The sequence below is a fragment of the Pelophylax lessonae genome, assembly GCF_965119305.1.
Source record: "Pelophylax lessonae genome assembly, chromosome: 4".
Taxonomy (NCBI): Eukaryota; Metazoa; Chordata; class Amphibia; order Anura; family Ranidae; genus Pelophylax; species Pelophylax lessonae.
In genome coordinates, this window is record NC_138771.1 from 658,170,249 (window position 1) to 658,193,282 (window position 23,034).

General features: G+C 45.4%; 1 protein-coding gene across 1 annotated transcript in view; it reads right to left on the minus strand.

The window, feature by feature from the left end:
- Positions 1–3,474: 3,474 nt before the first annotated feature.
- SENP3 (SUMO specific peptidase 3) overlaps positions 3,475–23,034 on the minus strand; it is a 50,434-nt gene continuing 30,874 nt past the window's right edge. Inside the window, 4 exon segments of the mRNA XM_082256898.1 lie at positions 3,475–4,050; positions 18,356–18,406; positions 18,490–18,573; positions 22,775–22,912. Coding sequence (XP_082113024.1) covers positions 3,940–4,050; positions 18,356–18,406; positions 18,490–18,573; positions 22,775–22,912 — 384 coding nt within the window. The 3' untranslated portion in view covers positions 3,475–3,939.

A 23,034-nucleotide genomic window follows, 5' to 3' on the forward strand; every position in this document is an offset into this window, starting at 1 on the left:
ACCTCAGGGACTTGCAGTGCAAGTCTTTCTGCTTCTGCTCTATCCATTTCGTGGATCAGTGCTTCCTTCACTTCTCTTGCTGATTTAATACCCCAAATAATCATCAGTTTACCAGTCACCAGAAATGCAGGTATCACAGGGGGAAGAAAAGCCCTGCTCATCTACCAAGATGGCCACCACCACACAGGCGCACATCGCAGAAAAAGGCATGGTAAGAGTCAGCAGTGTGAAAATGAACAACTGTAGGTAGACCACAGGCAATAATGGGGACTAGTCCTTTGTGTCTCAAGTGCAAATAAAGCTTTAGGTCTGCACTTTTAAATCGGATGCGAACATATTAGTCACAAGTAGTTCCTGGACTTTTACTTATTGCTGAAAATGTATTCTGTACATCATAACTTAAGCTCCTCCCCAGAGCCACTTCAGCTCCACCCCCTTTCCACAACCAAATATGGGTCTGCTAATCAATCAATACAATTAAGCCCCTCTCCAGAGTCCCCACAACAATGACTCGCTTCATTGAGATCCACCTGCTTCTTAGACCAAATATAAGCTCTTCCCCAAAACAGACCCAAACTAAGGACTTCATTAAGATCCACCCCCTTCTTCAACCAAATATTGGTTGGCAAACCAAATATTTGTAATTATAAGCCCCTCCCCAGAACAGACCCAAAGAATTACTACATTGAGCCCTACCCCCTTTTTTGACCAAACATTGGTTGGCTAACCAAATATTTTTTACTATACAGTGAGGGAAATAAGTATTTGATCACCTGAAGATTTTGTAAGTAAGCCCACTTACAAAAGAAATGAAGGGTCTATAATTTTATCATAGGTGTATTTTAAATGATAGGGACAGAATATCAACCAAAAATCCAGAAAGAAAACACATAAAACAAATGCTATAAATTAGGTTACAGTTCAGTGAGTGAAATAAGTAAATGATCCCCAAGAAAACATGATGACTACTTGGTGAAGTAACCCTTGTTGGCAAGCACAGGAGGTAAGACGTTTCTGGTACTTAGTGACCAGGGATGCAACAAAGGACCAATAACAAGGTTGCCTACAATTCCCTCAGGAGAGATTTTGGTCCACTCTTTTTACAGATCTAGAGGTTTCTTGGCTATTGCTTGGCAACTCAAAGTTTCAGCTCCCGCCATAAATTTCCAACAGGATTAAAGTCTGGACCTTAATGTGCTTCTTCTTGAGCCACTCCTTTGTTACCCTGGCAGTGTGTTTTGGGTCATTGTCATGCTGAAAGATCTATCCATGACGTATCTTTGGTGGTCTGGCTGAGGGAAGAAGGTTCTCATCCAATATTTTACAATACATGGCACAGTCCATTGGCCCCTCAATGCGGCAGAGTCTGTCTGTACCTTTAGCAGAGAAACAGCCCTGTGCTTGACTGTAGGGATGGTGTTTTTAGGGTTATAGTCAGCATTTTTCTTGCTTAAAACACGGCGAGTCCACTTCTCAAGGAGGCACATGTACCTTCATGCCAATGAACGTCTAAATCAGTGGTCCTCAACCCTGGCCTACAGGGCCCAAAAACAGGCCAGATTTTAGGCATTACCTTGGGGAGATGCAGACTAGAGTACAGCAATCACTGAGCAGCAAATGATATCACCTGGGATGTATTTCAGTTATCTTGAAAATCTGGCCTGTTAGTGAGCCCTGTAGGCCTTGTTAGTGAGCCCTTGAGGACTCACTGGCCTGTTAGTGAGCCCTTGAGGACCACTGGTCTAAATGATTTAGAGAAGGATTGGGAGAAAGTTCTGTGGTCAGAGGAGACCAAAATTGAGCTCTTATTGAGCTCTTTGGCATTAACTCGACTCGCCGTGTTTGGAGAAAAAAAATGCTGACTATGACGCAAAGAACACCATCCCTACAGACAAGCACAGAGGTAGAAACATTATGCTTCGGGGGAAGCCGTTTCTGTGCTAAAGGTACAGACACACTCTGCCACATTGAGTGGCCAATGGATGGGGCATGTATTGTAAAATATTGGAGGAGAACCTTCTTCCATCAGCCAGAACACTGAAGATGGGTCATAGATAGGTCTTCCAGCATGACAATTACCCAAAACATACCACCAAGGCAACGAGTGGCTTAAGAAGAAGCACATTAAAGGTCATGGAGTGGCCTAGCCAGTCTCCAGACCTTAATCCCATTTAAAATCTATGGAGGAAGCTGAAACTTCGAGTTGCCAAGCGACAGCTAAGAAACTAACGATTTAGAGAAGATCTGTAAAAAAGAGTGGACCAAAATACCTCCTGAGGTGTGTGCAAACCAAACTAGGCTAAACAAAGTTTTCCCCACCAAGTACTAAGTCATGTTTTGCTTGGGGACCAAATACTTATTTCACTCACTCAACTGCAACTTAATTTACAGCATTAGTTTTATGTGTTTTTCTGGATTTTTGATTGATATTCTGTCCCGATCATTTAAAATACACCTATGATAAAAACTATAGACCCTTCATTTCTTTCCAAATGGGCAAACTTACAAAATCTGCAGGGGATTCAATATTTTTTCCCCCACTGTAAGCTCTTCCCCAAAACAGACCTAAACAAAGACTTACTTCATTAAGCGCCAACCCCTTTTTCAACCAAATAAAGGATAGCTAACCAAATATTTGTAACTATAAGCCCCTCCCTAGAACCGACCCTAACAAAGACTTACTTTATTGAGCTCCACCCCCTTTACCAAATATAGGTTGGCTAACCAAATATTTTTAAACTGTAAGCCCCTCCTCAGAAAAGACCCAAACAATGACTTACTGCATTGAGCTCCACCCTCCTTTTCGACTAAATATAGGCTGGTTATCCAAATATTTGTAACTATAAGGCCCTCCGTAGAACTGACCCAAAGACTTACTTCAGTGAGCTCCACCCCCTTTACCAAATATAGGCTGGCTAACCAAATATTTGTAACTGTAAGCCCCTCCCCAGAACAGACCCAAACAATGACTTACTGCATTGAGCCCCACCCTCTTCTTCGACTAAATATAGGTTGGTTATCCAAATATTTGTAACTATAAGGCCCTCCGTAGAACCAACCCAAAGATTTACTTTATTAAGCTCCACCCCCTTTACCAAATATAGGCTGGCTAAACAAATATTTGTAAATGTAAGCCCCCACCCAGAAAAAAAAACCCAATGACTTGCTGCATTGAGCTCCACTCTCCTCTTCGACTAAATATAGGTTGGTTATCCAAATATTTGTAACTATAAGCCCCTCCCTAGAACCGACCCAAACAAAGACTTACTTTATTGAGCTCCACCCCCTTTACCAAATATAGGTTGGCGAACCAAATATTTAACTGTAAGCCCCTCCCCAGAACAGACCCAAACAACGACTTACTTCATTGAGCTCCACCCTCTTCCTCGACCAAACATAGGTTTGCCAACGAGATGCAACCGCAGCAGATATCAAAAAGAGAAAATTTTTAAAACTGCCACTTTTCAGACAGGATTTCTATAGAACATTTTATTTGTTTTTAACTTTTTCTTCTTTTCTGCCAAAAAAAAAAAAAAAAGACCTACAAATGTTTTTTTTTTCTTTTCCCAGAAACCGTTTAAATAAGAAAAAAAAAAAATAAAAAAACAAAAACAATAAAAAACAAAAAAAAGACACATAGGATGAAGAAGTGGGCGTAACATAGTCTGAGAAAAGTTTTTTCGGCAGGACACAGACACAAGACTGTCTGCGGAGACGAGAAGGGAACCCTTAGGAATGGGGCATTTAGAAAAAACCCCCCCGCGACTCCATAAAACAATGTACAAGTGGAGGCTGAAAAAGCCTTGGTGTAGAGTAAGGGGTGTCCCCCCCTCACAGTACGGGCACAGAGCGGGGCAGTGATAGATCACGGAGAGCCCCTCTGTCATAATACCACGGGACTCTGGCTCAGTCCGGACGCTTGGGCCTGGTTACTTCTTTTCACGCGGTCAGCTTACAATGACACAGTTCCTTGTACATCTGGCGCCTCAGTTTAGGCATATCCTGCTGGCCGAAGGAAAATGGCAGCTCCAGTGCCAGGAACTTGCAGTACTGCAAAGACAAAGACATACAAGACATAAGAGCAGCCATCTTTTTTTTTTCAATTATTCATATTTCTGCTGGTCATAAAGTCAAGATAATGGCACGTAAGCGAGTTCCAAATTACAGCATATACTGTACATCAGCCTATCTCAACAAGGGTTCTATGCAATCTTAGGGTTCCTCCAGAGGTTGCTAGGGATTTCTTGAGAAATTTCTGCCTCTCCAATCAGACACAACCACTGACATGCATGATCGATGGGACATTCTTCCCTGCTGACCACCTGTACAAGAAAACCCATTGTTAACGGCCATCTATAAAAGAAGGCTCTTCTATACTGGCCACCTATTCCCTTATATAAGGCCCTTCTCCCCTGACCACCCAAGAAAAACCTTCTCCCCTGACCACCTCTACACCACCTAAATAATGGCACTGCAAGTACCTGCTCGGCTCTACTCGGCCTGGTTTGCTTTTCCACTGCTGGTACCGCATGGTACGGTGTTGGAACGGTTCGGTACGGTATGGTATGGTTTGCTTTTCCACTAAAGTAGTACTAAAGTTAAGTGGGTGGGATAACAACGGGGTGGGTGGGATTCTCTGACCAATCAGTGGCTAGTAGTGACTGCATGCAAAGGATTGTGGGATATGGTACCGGGTATAGTACCTGTTGGAACCACAATCGAGTAGGTACTGTTTTTGAGAGCCGTACCGTTCGGTTCCATGCAGTGGAAAAGCGCCGCCGTACCGTTCCTACACCATACCATGCGGTACCAGCAGTGGAAAAGTACAAAAGCGAGCCGAACCGTTCAGTTCCATGCAGTGGAAAAGCGCCGCCGTACCGTTCCTACACTATACCATGCGGTACCATGCAGTGGAAAAGCACAAAAGCGAGCCGAACCGTTCAGTTCCATGCAGTGGAAAAGCGCTATAAGACAACCCTTCTCTTCTGAGAAAAGATGGACCTTCTCCACCGACCATCTACATACAGTATCTCACAAAAGTGAGTACACCCCCTCACATTTCTGTAAATATTTTATTCTATCTTTTCAGGTGACAACACTGAAGAAATGACACTTTCCTACAATGTAAAGTAGTGAGTGTACAGCTTGTATAACAGTAAATTTGCTGTCCCCTGAAAATAACTCAACACACAGCCATTAATGTCTAACAAAAGTGAGCACACCCCCTAAGTGAAAACTTCCAAATTGGGCCCAATTAGCCATTTTCCCTCCCCAGTGTCATGTGATCCGTTAGCGTTACAAGGTCTCAGGTGTGAATGGGGATCAGGTGTGTTAAAATTTGTTTATCGCTCTCACTCTCTCATACTGGTCACTGGAAGTTCAACATGGCACCTCATGGTAAAGAACTCTGCGAATCTGAAAAAAAAGAATTGTTGCTCTACATAAAGATGGCCTAGGTTATGAGAAGATTGCCAAGACCCTGAAACTGAGCTGCAGCACGGTGTCCAAGACCATACAACAGTTTAACAGGATAGGTTCCACTCAGAACAGGCCTCGCCATGGTCAACCAAAGACGTTGAGTCCACATGCTCAGCGTCATATCCAGAGGTTGTCTTTGGTAGACGTATGAGTGCTGCCAGCATTTCTGCAGACTGTCTCGGTTTATAGCTAATCACCCCCAAACCCTTATATTGGCTCTAGGTTATTTTAATAATGCACTTGACTCCTCCCTAGATGTATATAAAAAGGTACTGTCCTCAGGGTCCAAGGTCACTCACACCCTTTGCCAGATACAGTGCCTTGCAAAAGTATTCACCCCCTTGACTTTTTACCTATTTTGTTACATTACAGCCTTAAGTTCAATGTTTTGTTAATCTGAATTTTATGTGATGGATGAGAACACAATAATCCAAGTTGGTGAAGTGAAATGAGGAACTAGACAGGGGTGCCCCTTATCCCCCCTTCTCTTTGCTTTGGCGGTGGAGCGATTAGCAGCGGCTATTAGAGAAGACCCCAACATTCACAGGTTTAAGAGAGATGGGGAGGAAAAAAAATAGCATTAAACGCAGATGCACTACTTTTTTTAGGGGACACTGATGACTTAAACTTTATTGCGTTAATACAAAAGTTTGGGTCCTTCTCAGGCTTCCAAATAAACTGGGATAAGTCTACACGATTACCACTGGGCCCACTTGCTTTACGCCACATATGGCGTCACAAATAAAAATAGTGGAGTAATTTAGTTACCTGGGGATAGTAGTTCACCCTAATCTCAACAAATATGTCAGGCTAAACATTTCACCACTACTACAAAAGTTAAAAGAAAAAAAACAGCGAGTTGGGTTAAGTTGCCATTATCAGTGGTTGGGAGGTGCAACTTAATTTAAAAAAGCATTGCTGCAGAGGTTGAAGGGGTGGGGGGTCAGCCTGACAGTGCTCAGACCATACGCCACACACTGCATCCAATTGGTCTGCATTTTTTGTGGTCCCAGAAGGAAGCCTCTTCTGAAGATGATGCACAAGAAAGCACGCAAACTGTTTGCTGTAGACAAACAGACTAAGGACATGGATTACTGGAACCATGTCCTGTGGTCTGATGAGACCAAGTTAAACTTATTTGGTTCAGATGGTGTCAAGCGTGTGTGGCAGCAACCAGGTGAGGAGTACAAAGACAAGTCAAGCATGGTGGTGGGAGTGTCATGGTCTGGGGCTGCATGAGTGCTGCCGGCACTGGGGAGCTACAGTTCATTGAGGGAACCATGAATGCCAACATGTACTGTGACATACTGAAGCAGAGCATGATCCCCTCCCTTCAGAGACCGGGCTGCAGGGCAGTATTCCAACATGGTAATGACCCCCAAACACACCTCCAAGACAACCACTGTCTTGCTAAAGAAGCTGAGGGTAAAGGTGATGGACTGGCCAAGCATGTCTCCAGACCTAAATCCTATTGAGCATTTGTGGGGCATCCTCAAAAGGTGGAAGAGAGCAAGGTCTTCAACATCCACCAGCTCCGTGATATCGTCATGGAGGAGTGGAAGAGGACTCCAGTGGCGACCTGTAAAGTTCTGGTGAACTCCATGCCCAAGAGGGTTAAGGCAGTGCTGGAAAATAATGGTGGCCACACAAAATATTGAAACATTTGACCCAATGTGGACATTTTCACTTAGGGGTGTACTCACTTTTGTTGCCAGCGGTTAAAACAATAATGGCTGTGTGTTGAGTTATTTTGAAGGGACAGCAAATTTACACTGTTATACAAGCTGTACACTCACTACTTTACATTGTAGCAAAGTCTCATTTCTTCAGTGTTTTCACATGAAAAGATAGAATAAAATATTTACAAAAATGTGAGGGGTGTACTCACTTTTGTGAAATACTTTCTGTATTGACATATATATATATATATATATATATATATATATATATATATATATATATATATATATATATATATATATATATATAAATAAATAAAAACGGTCCATCTCCTCTGACCACCTATGTAAGATAGACCTTCTCCACCGAGCATCTACACAAGTCCTTTCTCCACTGACCACCTATATAAAAAGGCCCTGCTCCACTGAACACCTCTACAGCACCTATATAAGGTAACTCTTCTCTGCTGACAACCTACTGTGTAAAGATGAACCTTCACCACTGGCCACGTGCACAAGGTGGCCCTTCTCCACTGGCCACGTGCACAAGGTGGCCCTTCTCCCACTGGCCACGTGCACAAGGTGGCCCTTCTCCCACTGGCCACGTGCACAAGGTGGCCCTTCTCCCACTGGCCACGTGCACAAGCTGGCCCTTCTCCCACTGGCCACGTGCACAAGGTGGCCCTTATCCCACTGGCCACGTGCACAAGGTGGCCCTTCTCCCACTGGCCACGTGCACAAGGTGGCCCTTCTCCCACTGGCCACGTGCACAAGGTGGCCCTTCTCCACTGGCCACGTGCACAAGGTGGCCCTTCTCCCACTGGCCACGTGCACAAGGTGGCCCTTCTCCCACTGGCCACGTGCACAAGGTGGCCCTTCTCCCACTGGCCACGTGCACAAGCTGGCCCTTCTCCCACTGGCCACGTGCACAAGGTGGCCCTTATCCCACTGGCCACGTGCACAAGGTGGCCCTTCTCCCACTGGCCACGTGCACAAGGTGGCCCTTCTCCCACTGGCCACGTGCACAAGGTGGCCCTTCTCCACTGGCCACGTGCACAAGGTGGCCCTTCTCCCACTGGCCACGTGCACAAGGTGGCCCTTCTCCCACTGGCCACGTGCACAAGGTGGCCCTTCTCCCACTGGCCACGTGCACAAGCTGGCCCTTCTCCCACTGGCCACGTGCACAAGGTGGCCCTTATCCCACTGGCCACGTGCACAAGGTGGCCCTTCTCCCACTGGCCACGTGCACAAGGTGGCCCTTCTCCCACTGGCCACGTGCACAAGGTGGCCCTTCTCCCACTGGCCACGTGCACAAGGTGGCCCTTCTCCCACTGGCCACGTGCACAAGGTGGCCCTTCTCCCACTGAACTCCTATAAAAAGGTGTATACAAAGGTATGTTGCCAGGTGTCAAGAAATTAGACGCACCACATCCCTTGGTCAAAAAATATGTTTGAAGGGTAGGAAAGATGCGATTTTAACAGTGTAGAGAGACCCAAAGTTATAAAAAGATTAACAAAATTTTATTGAGACATTTCTATTTAAAATTTTACATATAATAAAAACATGGCACAATAGTCATACGATTAGTATGCGTGCGCAGTGACTCCCGCTCTACATGTTTCGTCAACCAATTGCTTCTTCAGGAGTCTTTAATGAGTCCGGCATACAAAAACGCTATGTAATTTGAAAAACATCTCACAATCAATACAGGTAAATATTTGCAACTTTGCAAATCATTCTTTTCCCAAACATGCATATGAGACATCGTGAAGCCTTCTTACCTAACTGTGCAAAAAATCATGCGCTGCATATTAGGCGAGTGGTCGGGAGGAGATATCAGTGAAACCGCAGGGAGGGATATGGAATCCACATAAAGGTTGATTTATATATATATCCTCTTTTTTTATTTGCAATACAGTGCTTCCCTTGCTGTCAGGGCATACAGTTAATGCTAATACTAATCGGACATTGCTTGCAACACTACCTCTGGTAAGTACTCTGGCATTCAGACGGTCTCTCCTGGACAGGTCACAACAAAAAATAACCCTCTGCGGGGTCCTTTTATATCACCAATCAGTAAACTAACCAACTTTATAAACAATAAAGGGCTTCCTGATAACCATTTAAGAATCAAATGCATTTCTGAGTTACAACCAATTACAAAAGAGACATTAATAGACAATTTGTAATCGAGTGCTATAGAGAAAAACAAAACCATAAAATAAAAGCAAGAAAACAAGATATATGAAATATATGTCACAGAAATCAAAGAACTCTGTACTAACAATATAGTTTATGGAATATAAACAAACCTTTGTTCTTAGAGCAACGCCAAGTCACAGAAAGGGCTTAAAGCCAATTGATTCATTTAGGCCAGGATATTTAGTCGCTGTTAACGTATGGATTTACTTAGTTTCACGCTGCAAAAGCTGCCTGTCCACATCCCCTCTTTCATGTTTAGTTTTACATTCTAAGGCAAAAAAATTAATTTTAGATGCTTGGAAGCCATGGTACAGGCTATACGTCAGCTTATGGAAGCCTCTAATTTATTTTCGTAACCAAAGAAACATGGTCTCTGACTCTTTGTTTTTCCCACATAACAGGCCTTACACTTTCCGTGTAGTAAACTATACCCACAGATTGACAGTTAGCATAAAACCTCGGTTTATATTTGTATATTTGTATTACCTAATGGACAAAATCTCTTTGGCATTCATCATGAAGCTGCATTTTTTTTTTTTTTTAACCACTTGCCGACTGCCTAACGCTGATCTACGTCGGCAGTCAGCCCCTCACAGGCAAAGTGACGTAGGGCTACGTCACTAACTTGTGAGGGTCTAGGGAGCGAGCGCGCGCCCCCGGAGGCGCGCTCCCGCTCCCGCGTGGTCACGGACCCCCCCGCGCGTGTGACCAGCGGACCCGATGTCCGCCGGTCACTCGGCGGGGGAGAGGGAGAAAGTCAGGCGACCTGTCATTCTCCTCGCTGTAAAGACACTGATCAAACGGATCTAGTATGTAGATCCGTTGATCAGTGTCCTTACAGCTCAAGCCACAGCCAATCACAGTAGAAAGCACGCCCCTAGGGATACACACAGCCCCTCCCTCCCAAATAAAGTTAACCCCTTCACAACCAGTGTATTTTTACAGTAATAGTGCATATGTATAGCACTGATTACTGTAGAAATGTCACTGGTAACCCCAAAAGTGTCACAAATGTCAGTCAAGGGTCCGATCTGTCCGCCCCAATGTCGCAGTACCGCAAAAAAAAAAAAAATCGCAGATCGCCGCCATTACGCGTTAAAAAAAAAAAACAACAAAAATGACAAAAATCTTTCCCTTTGTTAGTAAACGCGATAACTTTTGCGCAAACCAATCAAAATACGCTTTTTGCGATTTTTTTTACCAAACATAGGTAGCATAAAACAAATTGGCCGAAAATTTAAAAAAATTTTGATTTTTACTTTTTTTTTTTGGGGGAATTTCATATAAAAAAATTTGAAAAATATTGTTATTTTTGCAAAATTTGACGCTCTTTTTTTGTTTATAGCGCGTGATCAAAAAATCGCACAGGTGATCAAATGCCACCAAAAGAAAGCTCTGTTTGTGGGAAAAAAAGGACGTCAAATTCATTTAGGTACAGCGTCGCACGACTGCGCAATTGTCCGTTAAAGTCACGCAGTGCCGAATCGCAAAATACCCCCTGGTCAGGAAGGGGGTAAAATCTTCCGGGGCTTAAGTGGTTAAACACGGTGCTGTACCAGTAATTCCCTGTGTGATGGACTTTGGTCTAGACTGCAGGTCCTTCAGGGATCGGCATCTTCTATATGTGATTTGAGAATAGGGATTTACTTTCTAGCAGACTTTCCAACATGGCGTTGGATGTCCATCAAGCATGAGCACGACATCACATATATGTTTGCCACTGCGCAGGCGCGGCGGCCTTCCTGATGCCCGTACCCCCTCCATCTGGGCCATTAGACACAGATTCAGGTGGTGGTATAAAAGGACCCTGCAGAGGGTTATTTTTTGTTGTGACCTGTCCAGGAGAGACTATCTGAATGCCAGAGTACTTACCAGAGGTAATAGTGTTGCAAGCAATGTCCGATTAGTATTAGCATTAACTGTAGGCCCTGACCAGCTTGATGGGGAACTTTTCGCCAGCTGTTCACTTTCTGACCAACTTGCCGGGAGGATTTTTGTATATTAGTATTATTTATGCTTTATCTCCAAATTTAGGGGGAGAGATATTTACCTTAAAGTCACCCACTGCTTTCAAGTCATCCACTGAAGACTGTAATCTAGGATATATCCTTAGAATTGACCCGACTTACCGTATTTTCCGGCGTATAAGACGACTGGGCGTATAAGACGACTGGGCGTATAAGACGACTGGGCGTATAAGACGACTGGGCGTATAAGACGACTGGGCGTATAAGACGACCCCCTAATTTTAAAGTTAAAACATAGGTTTTGGGCTATACTTGCTGTATAAGACTACCTCCCTTCCGAAGCAAGGCAACACCATTGAAAAACATCAGATTTCTCATAGATCTCCAAGGTACCCGAAGTACTGTAATACATGTAATCTCTCATATTATCTCCAAGGTACCCTAAGTATAAGTATTACCAGTAGATGTAATCTCAAGACGCTGGCTGTGCGAGAATCCTGTACTTGTATACCGTATGTACCGTAGCTTCAGCTACATACAGTGTACCGCGCTGAGCCAATCACAGAGCGATGTATTCTATTTAATGCAAAGCCTGCTCGGATTGGCAGAGTCAGAGAGGCGGGCTGATGTTACTCCGCCAATCCGAGCAGGCTTTGCATTCAATAATAGAATACATTGCTCTCTGTGATTGGCTCAGCGCGGTATACTGTATGTAGCCAAAGCTACGGTACATACGGTATACCGGTACAGGATTCCCACACAGCCAGCGTCTTGAGAGATTACATCTACCGGTAATACTTATACTTCGGTTACCTTGGAGATATTATGAGAGATTACATCTACCGGTATTACTTATACTTGGGGTACCTCGGAGATATTATACTTGGCGTATAAGACGACCCCCCATTTTTGGAGGATTTTTTTGATTCAAAAGTAGTCTTATACGCCAGAAAATACAGTACATATTCTTTGGCAATCCTCCCTCTGGTCCTGTCTGGTTCCATTTTTCTTCTCTGGTTTAGACCTGGCATTCATGGTGGGTTGATTTTTCCATTGTGTTGGCTTTATATACACATCAGAATATATTATATATATATATATATATATATATATATATATATATATATATATATATATATATACACACACACACACACATATACATATATATATATATATATATATATATATATATATATATATATATATATATATATACATATACACACATACTTTTTTTTTTTTGCAATATAGTGCTTCGCTTACTGTATATAGACCTCTATGTGGATTCCATATCCCTCCCTGCGGTTTCACTGATATCTCCCCCCGACCACTCTCCTAATACATAGCACGTGATTTTTTTGCACAGTTAGATGAGAAGGCTTCACTATGATGACCATTGACTCCTATGCATGTTTAAGAAAATATTGATTTGCAAAGTTGTAAAAATTTACCTGTATTGATTGTGATTAATAGGTTTTTCAATTTCATAGCGTTTTTGTATGCTGGACTTAAAAGTCTTCTGAAGAAGCCATTGGTTGGCGAAACATGTAGATCGGGAGTCACTGCATACATATACTAATCTTATGACTATTGTGTCATGTTTTTATTAGATGTAACATTTTAAATAGAAATGTCTCAATAAAATTTTGTTATACTTTTTTTTTTTTTTATAACTGTTGGTCTTTTTGCACTGTTAAAATTCCATCTTTCCTACCTTTAAAAAAAAATCCTATATAAAAGTGATCATTCTCCACTACCCACCTCTACACCTATACAAGAAGCCCTTTCTTCATTGACCAAATATACAAGTATACAAGAAAGTCCTTCTACATTAAACACTTTTAAAATAAGGCCATAGACCACCACTACACCTATAAAAGAAGTCCTTTCTCTGCTGACCACATCTACACCAGAGGCACCTCCACTGACCAACAGTGCAAGGAAGCATTTTACAGACCACAAATCAAAGAGGTCTCTTCTCTGACGATCAGTGTAATGGGGCATTTTTCCCTGCCTGTAAAAGTAAATGGGCATTTCTTTACTGACCAACTGAAGGAAAACTATAATTTTCACATTTCACAATGACCTATATTCCTTATTTTATTTCCACAACTTACTGTTTAAATTAATTTATTGCAAGCTGTAGAAACCAGGGGTTCCACCTTAACAAGAAGATCCTTCTGTATTGACCACCTACAGAAGAAGGCTCTTCTCCACTGATTATCTCTCCGCCTATACAGGAAGGACCTTCTCCGTCGACCGCCTATACAAGAAGGACCTTCTCCGTCGACCGCCTATACAAGGACCTTCTCCAACGACCAGCTATACAAGAAGGACCTTCAACGACCAGCTTTACAGGAAGGACCTTCTCTTATCGACCAGCTACACAGGAAGGACCTTCTCCTATCGACCAGCTACACAGAAAGGACCTTCTCCTATCGACCAGCTACACAGAAAGGACCTTCTCCTATCGACCAGCTACACAGGAAGGACCTTCTCCTATCGACCAGCTACACAGGAAGGACCTTCTCCTATCGACCAGCTACACAGGAAGGACCTTCTCCTATCGACCAGCTACACAGGAAGGACCTTCTCCTATCGACCAGCTACACAGGAAGGACCTTCTCCTATCGACCAGCTACACAGGAAGGACCTTCTCCTATCGACCAGCTACACAAGAAGGACCTTCTCCTATCGACCAGCTACACAAGAAGGACTTTCTCCTATCGACCAGCTACACAAGAAGGACCTTCTCCTATCGACCAGCTACACAAGAAGGACCTTCTCCTATCGACCACCTACACAAGAAGGACCTTCTCCTATCGACCACTTACACAAGAAGGACCTTCTCCTATCGACCACTTACACAAGAAGGACCTTCTCCTATCGACCACTTACACAAGAAGGACCTTCTCCATCGACCACTTACACAAGAAGGACCTTCTCCATCGACCACTTACACAAGAAGGACCTTCTCCATCGACCACTTACACAAGAAGGACCTTCTCCATCGACCACTTACACAAGAAGGACCTTCTCCATCGACCACTTACACAAGAAGGACCTTCTCCATCGACCACTTACACAAGAAGGACCTTCTCCATCGACCACTTACACAAGAAGGACCTTCTCCATCGACCACTTACACAAGAAGGACCTTCTCCATCGACCACTTACACAAGAAGGACCTTCTCCATCGACCACCTACACAAGAAGGACCTTCTCCATCGACCACTTACACAAGAAGGACCTTCTCCATCGACCACTTACACAAGAAGGACCTTCTCCAACGACCACCTACACAAGGACCTTCTCCATCGACCACCTACACAAGGACCTTCTCCATCGACCACCTACACAAGAAGGACCTTCTCCAACGACCACCTACACAAGAAGGACCTTCTCCAACGACCACCTACACAAGAAGGACCTTCTCCATCGACCACCTATACAAGGACCTTCTCCATCGACCACCTACACAAGGACCTTCTCCATCGACCACCTACACAAGAAGGACCTTCTCCAACGACCACCTACACAAGAAGGACCTTCTCCATCGACCACCTATACAAGGACCTTCTCCATCGACCGCCTATACAAGGACCTTCTCCATCGACCGCCTATACAAGGACCTTCTCCATCGACCACCTATACAAGAAGGACCTTCTCCATCGACCACCTATATTGGGAGGACCTACTCCACAGATCACCTACATAAGATATTGACCACCTACAGTATATAAGAAGGACCAACTCCACCGACTACATATAAACCTATATAAAAAGCAGCTACTCCACTAACCACTCATAAAAGGACTTAAAAAAAAAAAAAAAAAAAAACACAACAACATACTACATACTGTATAAACTTATAGGAGGACCTACTCCACTGACTACACATATAAGAATGCCTTTAGCCTTTCTCCACTGACCACCTAAAACAGAAGGCCCATCTCCACTATCTTTACACCTATATAATAAAGCCCTTCTCCACTGACCACCAACACTCCTATAAAAGGCAGCTGTTCTCCATTGACTACCTATACAAGGAAAGCCTCTATAACCTAAACAAACCTACAAGAACCTTCTCCACTGAACACCAATGTAAGAAAGCATTTCATGAAGTCCCATCCAGAGAAGTCCCTCCTCCTCTGACCACCAGTGGAAGATGGTACATCACTAAATACCAGCGTAATGGGGACAACTCCACTGATCATTAAACAGGCATTTCTTTACAGCCTGCCAAGTGAGGGAATACTTTCACCGTCTGCTTTGTTTGGCCATTATCATCATCGTCTGTTTCACTTCATTAGAACTACTAAAAAAGGTGTTGTAGTTATCGAGCAGCCCTGGTCGTCAAATATGCCAAGTGCTTCACATTACCTACTAAATAATTTCTTAGGCCTACAACTTCGTGTATATGCTAATGTACCATTAGATGTAGAAACCCAAGGGTTCAATGTGACTTGACATTTACATCAAGCGCTCCTCTGTGCTAAAAATGATTGGGAAAGGCTGGTACATTTATGTGATGTTAGATTGTAAGCTCTAACGAGGAGGATCCTCCGATTCCTCTTTTATCAAATTGTATTGTAACTGTAATGTGTGCCTTAGTTTTGTAAAGTGCTTCACAAACTGTTGGTGCTATATAAATCCTGTATAACAATGTTTTACAGAGATCAGAGAGGTGGGCGCTATATAAATCCTGTATAACAATGTTTTACAGAGATCAGAGAGGTGGGCGCTATATAAATCCTGTATAACAATGTTTTACAGAGATCAGAGAGGTGGGCCAAGACTAAAGAAAGGTGCATCGTAACAAGTAAATCTTTTGGGAAATGTCAGGGGAGGCAAAGGAGAAAAGACAAAATGTGGTGGTCTTGGAATGGGTAGGTAGGGAAGGATATAGAAGGGGGAAATAAGAGGAGGAGGTCGTAATGTGGTGTGCTGGTGTTGAAAAGGTAGAGAAGGGAAGGGAATGATATAAAGGGGGGGGGGGATAGGAGGGAAGGGTCATAATGTGGAGTGTTGGTCTTGGAAAGGAATGGTATAAAGGTGAGGGTCATAATGTGGTATGTTTGTCTTGTAAAAAGTAGAAAATTGTATGGGGGGGGGGGGGATAGGAGGAGAGGGTCGTAATGTGGTGTGCTGGTCCTGGAAGGGGTGGAGACTTGCATACAGTGGAGAAAATAATTATTTGATCCCCTGCAGATTTTGTAAGTTTGCCCACTGTAAAGGGGAGGAATAGGAGGAGAGGGTTGTAATGTGGTAATGCCGGTCTTGAAAGGGGTAGGGAAGGGAAGAGAAGATAATAGTACAAGGGTGGGGTGGGGGGGGGTGGGGGGCTTGGGGGGAATAGAATATAGAAGGAGAAGGTCATAAAGTGGTGTGCTGGTCTTGGAAAGGGAAGGTTTTACAGCGATCACAGAGGTGGGCCAAGACTGAGCAAGACGCATCGTAACAAGTAAACCTTTTGGGAAAAGTAAGGGGAGGCATAGGAGAAAAGTCATAATGTGGTGGTCTCGGAATGGGTAGGTAGGGAATGATATACAAGGGGGAAATAGGAGAAGGTCGTAAGGTGGTGTGCTGGTGTTGAAAAGGTAGAGAAGGGAAAGGAATGGTATTAAGGGAAGAATAGGAGAGGGTTGTAACGTGAGGTGCTGATCATGAAAAGGGTAGAGAAGGGAATGGTATAAAGTGGAGAATAGGAGAAGGTTGTAATGTGGTGTGCTGGTGTTGAAAAGGTAGAGAAGGGAAGGGAATGGTATTAAGGGAAGAATAGGAGGAGAGGGTTGTAATGTGATGTGATGATCATGAAAAGGGTAGAGACGGGGAATGGTATAAAGTGGAGAATAGGAGGAGAGGATCATAATTTTCTGGTCTTGGAAGGATAGGCATTGCTGGGTTTTTTTTTTGCCTTCCTCTGGATCAACTGTGGATATAGGATTGTGTATATGGGATTGTATGGTTGGGTTTTCTTTACGTTTTTCTTTTTGTTGGTTGAGCCAGATGGACTTGTGTCTTTTTTCAACCTTACTATGGAAGGGAATGGTATAAAAGGTGGGGGGGGCTTAGGAGGAGAGGGTTGTAAAGTGGTGTGCTGGTCTTGGAAAGGGAAGGGAATAGTATAAAGTGGGCAGAAGAGGGTCATAATAGGCTGGTCTTTGAAAGGGTAGGTAAGGGAAGGTAATGGTGTAAAAGGTGGTGGTGGTGGGGGGGGGTTGTAATATGGTATGCTGGTCTTGGAAAGTGTAGGGAAGGGAAAGGAAAGGAATGGTATAAAAAAATGGGAATAGGAGGAGAGGGTCGTAATGTGCTGGTCTTGGAAAGGGTAGGGAAGGGAAAGGGATGGTTTAAAAAGAGGAATAGGAGGAGAGGGTCGTAATGTGCTGGTCTTGGAAAGGGTAGGGAAGGGAAAGGAATGCTATAAAAATGGGAATAGGAGGAGAGGGTCGTAATGTGCTGGTCTTGGAAAGGGTAGGGAAGGGAAAGGGATGGTTTAAAAAGAGGAATAGGAGGAGAGGGTCGTAATGTGCTGGTCTTGGAAAGGGTAGGGAAGGGAAAGGAATGGTATAAAAAAGGGGAATAGGAGGAGAGGGTCGTAATGTCTTGGAAAGGGAAAGGGATGGTATAAAAAAGGGGAATAGGAGGAGAGGGTTGTAATGTGCTTGTCTTGGAAAGGGTAGGGAAGGTAAAGGGATGGTGTAAAAGGTGGTGGTGGTGGTGGTGGGGGGGATCGGGGGGTTTGTAATATGGTATGCTGGTCTTGGAAAGTGTAGGGAAGGGAAAGGAATGCTATAAAAATGGGAATAGGAGGAGAGGGTCGTAATGTGGCGAGGGGGTTGTGGAATGAGAGAAGGAGGAGAGGAGGGTTAAGGTTTAGATAAGAAGCAGAGGGAGAAATAGTAGGAAAGGTGGAGGAGGGACCAAAAAGGAGAGGTAGGAAGCTGCTCCTCCAACCCTAAAGTAGGACGCGGCCATATTTTGTCTTGAGGAATGGCAGCTTAGAGGTCGAGCGACCTCACCTGCAACACAAACGCTCCGCAGTCGCTGTCGTTATTCTGTCTTGCCACATTCTGAAATTAAAAAGAAAAAAAATAATAAATCCCACTCATTGGGGTTTTACAAAAACAGATGAAACGAGCTGTCTTGCGCTCACCATCTTGAAGTATCCATGCCAGCCGTCCACATATTCTGCACGCTCCTTCTTCACAGCTTCAGCCTGCAGATATTTGGCTATGTGCTAAGGAGGGAAGGGAAATCTCGTTATGGCCAGAATTATTTCTACTTTCTGTAATAAGGTGACACCGTTTTTTTGTTGTGCAGTGGATCACAGCAGCGTTGCCACCATGTGGATGGAAATGTCATTTCAAAGAGACCCGAATGCCAAAAGAAAAACCCGATTAAAGCACTGAAAGAAACAACAAGTATTTTAAATGCTTGCAGTGTTTTACCTTTCATAAACTAATTTTTTTTTATTGACTTGCAATATGCCTCTGAACTTGCCAAGGATTGATCCTCTACAAAGTGCTTTTCCCCCAGCACAGCTCCTCCCACCTTACCACCATCATTACCCTTCACTTTTTTTGGGAGTGTGTAATTACTGTCCATGCTGGACCAGCTCCTCCATTCACCTAGGCACATATTATCCTTTTATATATAGCTGCTGAAGGAGGAGAGATGGGACATACTATAGAGCAGGGTTTCTCAACAAGGGTTCCATAGAACCCTAGGGTTCTTCCAGAAATTGCTAGGAGTTTTTTTTTTATTTTTTAAACAAGGAGCAATTTCCTCTTCTCAGATAAGTTCCCACTGACACCAATGATCATTCTAGCTTATCTGTAAGGGGTAATTCTTCCCCAATGACCACTCTTACTATTGACCATGCTGATGACTCAAAGCTGTATCTTATCAGCGCTCAGTCCAACAGTGTTAACACCTCCTGTGGCAAAAACCAACATGAACAGAAAATAAGCAGCTCAAAGTGAATGACCCATCTGGTCTACTCACCGAGTCTTTGGAGACAGGGCAACTAGCCGAGGTAATATCAAATACTTTTTCCTACTGCCTCATGTCCTTGGTTGCCAAGATACAGGCATTTGCATGCTGCCTAGAAACCTTGGTTTCTACAACGCAGGCATCCCCTGCTGCCTAGCATCCTTGGTTTCTACAACGCAGGCATCCCCTGCTGCCTAGCATCCTTGGTTTCTACAACGCAGGCATCCCCTGCTGCCTAGCATCCTTGGTTTCTACAACGCAGGCATCCCCCTGCTGCCTAGCATCCTTGGTTTCTACAACGCAGGCATCTCCTGCTGCCTAGCATCCTTGGTTTCTACAACGCAGGCATCTCCTGCTGCCTAGCATCCTTGGTTTCTACAACGCAGGCATCTCCTGCTGCCTAGCATCCTTGGTTTCTACAACGCAGGCAACCCCTGCTGCCTAGCATCCTTGGTTTCTACAACGCAGGCATCTCCTGCTGCCTAGCATCCTTGGTTTCTACAATGCAGGCATCTCCTGCTGCCTAGCATCCTTGGTTTCTACAACGCAGGCATCCCCTGCTGCCTAGCATCCTTGGTTTCTACAACGCAGGCATCCCCCTGCTGCCTAGCATCCTTGGTTTCTACAACGCAGGCATCTCCTGCTGCCTAGCATCCTTGGTTTCTACAACGCAGGCATCCCCTGCTGCCTAGCATCCTTGGTTTCTACAACGCAGGCAACCCCTGCTGCCTAGCATCCTTGATTTCTACAACGCAGGCATCTCCTGCTGCCTAGCATCCTTTGTTTCTACAACGTAGGCATCCCCTGCTGCCTAGCATCCTTGGTTTCTACAACGCAGGCATCTCCTGCTGCCTAGCATCCTTGGTTTGTAAAACGCAGGCATCTCCTGCTGCCTAGCATCCTTGGTTTGTAAAACGCAGGCATCTCCTGCTGCCTAGCATCCTTGGTTTCTGCAAAGCAGGCATCCCCTGCTGCCTAGCTTTCTCTGTTCTCTAGAATACAGTGATTTCTAGCTGCCTAGCATCCTTGGTTGCTAGGATGTAAGCAACTCAAGCTGCCTAGTATCTTCAGTTGTCAAGATGCAAACATCTCCTGCCATCTAGCATCCTGGGTATTTAGGGCCATAATCATAAGTTTACACTTATAGCTGTAAGTTTGCACTAATAGTTGTATGCATAAAAACGTTAACGCAAACATTTACATGTGTCTAGCATAGCCTTTCTCAACCAGGGTGCCGCGGCATCCTGGTTGAAAAACGCCATCAGATCCGAGTGAACTCCAGCTCCGCGATCAGCACAGAGCAGTCAGCAGTGAAAAGTAGTGGCCGGTGGAGGTGGCTTTCTAAATCCTGAGCTCTCCACCTCCCCCTACAGGACAGTAACCAGCCAACACCGTGCACAGCCGCATTGATTGTAATAGAAGAATGGTCCTGCCCTGAAGCTTTGATGAGTGGAAAGCAGGGGGCAAAGGGAATCAAAAGAGGGTGGTGGTTGGCTTGCAGAGGTTAGCAGAGAGAGTGTGTGGTACATAGGTGTGCTAACAGGGATATTTGGGGAGTGGAGGTGAGCGCAGGGGGGGTGTGGAGGTGAGCAGAGAGAGTTCTGGAGTTTGGAAGTGAGCAGGGGGTGTGGAGGTGAGCAAAGAGGGCATTTTTGGGAGTGAGTGAGTAGAGAGGGGGTGTGGAGGTGGACAGAGAGGGAACTATGGGTGTGGAAGGGGAGCAGAGTGGGGGGTTGCTGTGCAGAGGGGGGAGCAGAGAGGGGAGCAGAGAGCGTGGAGAGTGGAGGGGAGCAGAGAGTGGAGGGGAAGCAGAGAGGGGAGCAGAGAGTGGAGGGGAAGCAGAGAGGGGAGCAGAGAGTGGAGGGGAAGCAGAGAGGAGGAGAGTGGAGGGGAAGCAGAGAGGGGGAGAGTGGAGGGGAAGCAGAGAGGGGGAGAGTGGAGGGGAAGCAGAGAGGGGGAGAGTGGAGGGGAAGCAGAGAGGGGGAGAGTGGAGGGGAGTAGAGTGGGGGGAGAGTGGAGGGGGAGAGTGGAGGGGAAGCAGAGAGGGGGGAGAGTGGAGGGGAAGCAGAGAGGGGGGAGAGTGGAGGGGAAGCAGAGAGGGGGGAGAGTGGAGGGGAAGCAGAGAGGGGGGAGAGTGGAGGGGAAGCAGAGAGGGGGAGAGTGGAGGGGAAGCAAAGAGGGGGAGAGTGGAGGGGAAGCAGAGAGGGGAGAGTGGAGGGGAGTAGAGTGAGGGGAGAGTGGAGGGGAGTAGAGTGAGGGGAGAGTGGAGGGGAGTAGAGTGGGGGGAGAGTGGAGGGGAGTAGAGTGGGGGGAGAGTGGAGGGGAAGCAGAGAGGGGGAGAGTGGAGGGGAAGCAGAGAGGGGGAGAGTGGAGGGGAAGCAGAGAGGGGGAGAGTGGAGGGGAAGCAGAGAGGGGGAGAGTGGAGGGGAAGCAGAGAGGGGGAGAGTGGAGGGGAAGCAGAGAGGGGGAGAGTGGAGGGGAAGCAGAGAGGGGGGAGAGTGGAGGGGAAGCAGAGAGGGGGGAGAGTGGAGGGGAAGCAGAGGGGGGGAGAGTGGAGGGGAAGCAGAGAGGGGGAGAGTGGAGGGGAAGCAGAGAGGGGAGAGTGGAGGGGAAGCAGAGAGGGGAGAGTGGAGGGGAGTAGAGTGGGGGGTTGCTGTGCAAAGGAGAGAAGGGGTCTGCGGTCAAAGTGCACAGAGTGGGATTGGGGTGCAGAGGTTAGCAGAAAAGGGAACGTACAGTATGATTTCCCAGCTTATTCATTTGAATGGGCTGCAAAATGCAACGGAATGCACAAAAAGTAATGCATGCACTACTATTAAAAAAACTAGTCACAACAACTGCATGATACAGCGGTACAATGCTATTTGGTGCCTTCAGACACACTGCATTTGTAATCTGCGCTCGGGCTGCCATTAATGCATTGGCACCTGCATGCAGATCGCAAGGGCAGTACATTCACCTGCAGTGTGGGAAATGCATACTGTCGCACTTTCCAGCACCGCCTTCTGGAGTGAGCCGACATTTATAACCCCTGCTCTGCATTTTCTAAGGCATGGGAGTAACATTATGAATTAATGACACCCCTGTGCGTCTGCTAAAGAGCAACGCGTTTGTGTGCGTGTTGCGAACGCATTTGATTTTGTGCGCATTCTCCGACACGCAGTAATGTGAACCAAGCCTTAACTGTTGTGCCTCAAGAATGGAAATTATTTTCAAGGGTGCCCTGACTGGAAATAGGGTGATAAACCCTGGTCTAATGATAGACCATAGGCAGGACTGAACCAGTCAGCGGAGCAGCTATTATTTCTATGGGCTGTCAATACAGCGAGCTCACACTAGGTGGCGCCCAAGACCGTTCTGTAGTCTACAGATAAGAGCGTTATAGAGACGTGAAATACGTATACAGATAGGATGTAGACCACACAATGGGTCTCGGCAGAGCTCACCTTCGGGCAGCGCCTGTTCAGCGTACGCTGGGAATCAAAGTAAGTAATGGTCCGTTTAACGACATCAACGCAGACAAGAGACCAGTGCACCTCCAGGTGTATGGGGATCAACAAAAACTGCTTACTGAATATGTCAACCTGGAGGAAGAATAGATTTGAGGATCACATGACACACAGTACAAACCCCCCCATTACACACCTAACCATACCACAACCCCCCATATACACTGGATGACACTCGGGGAGCAAATATCCCGATC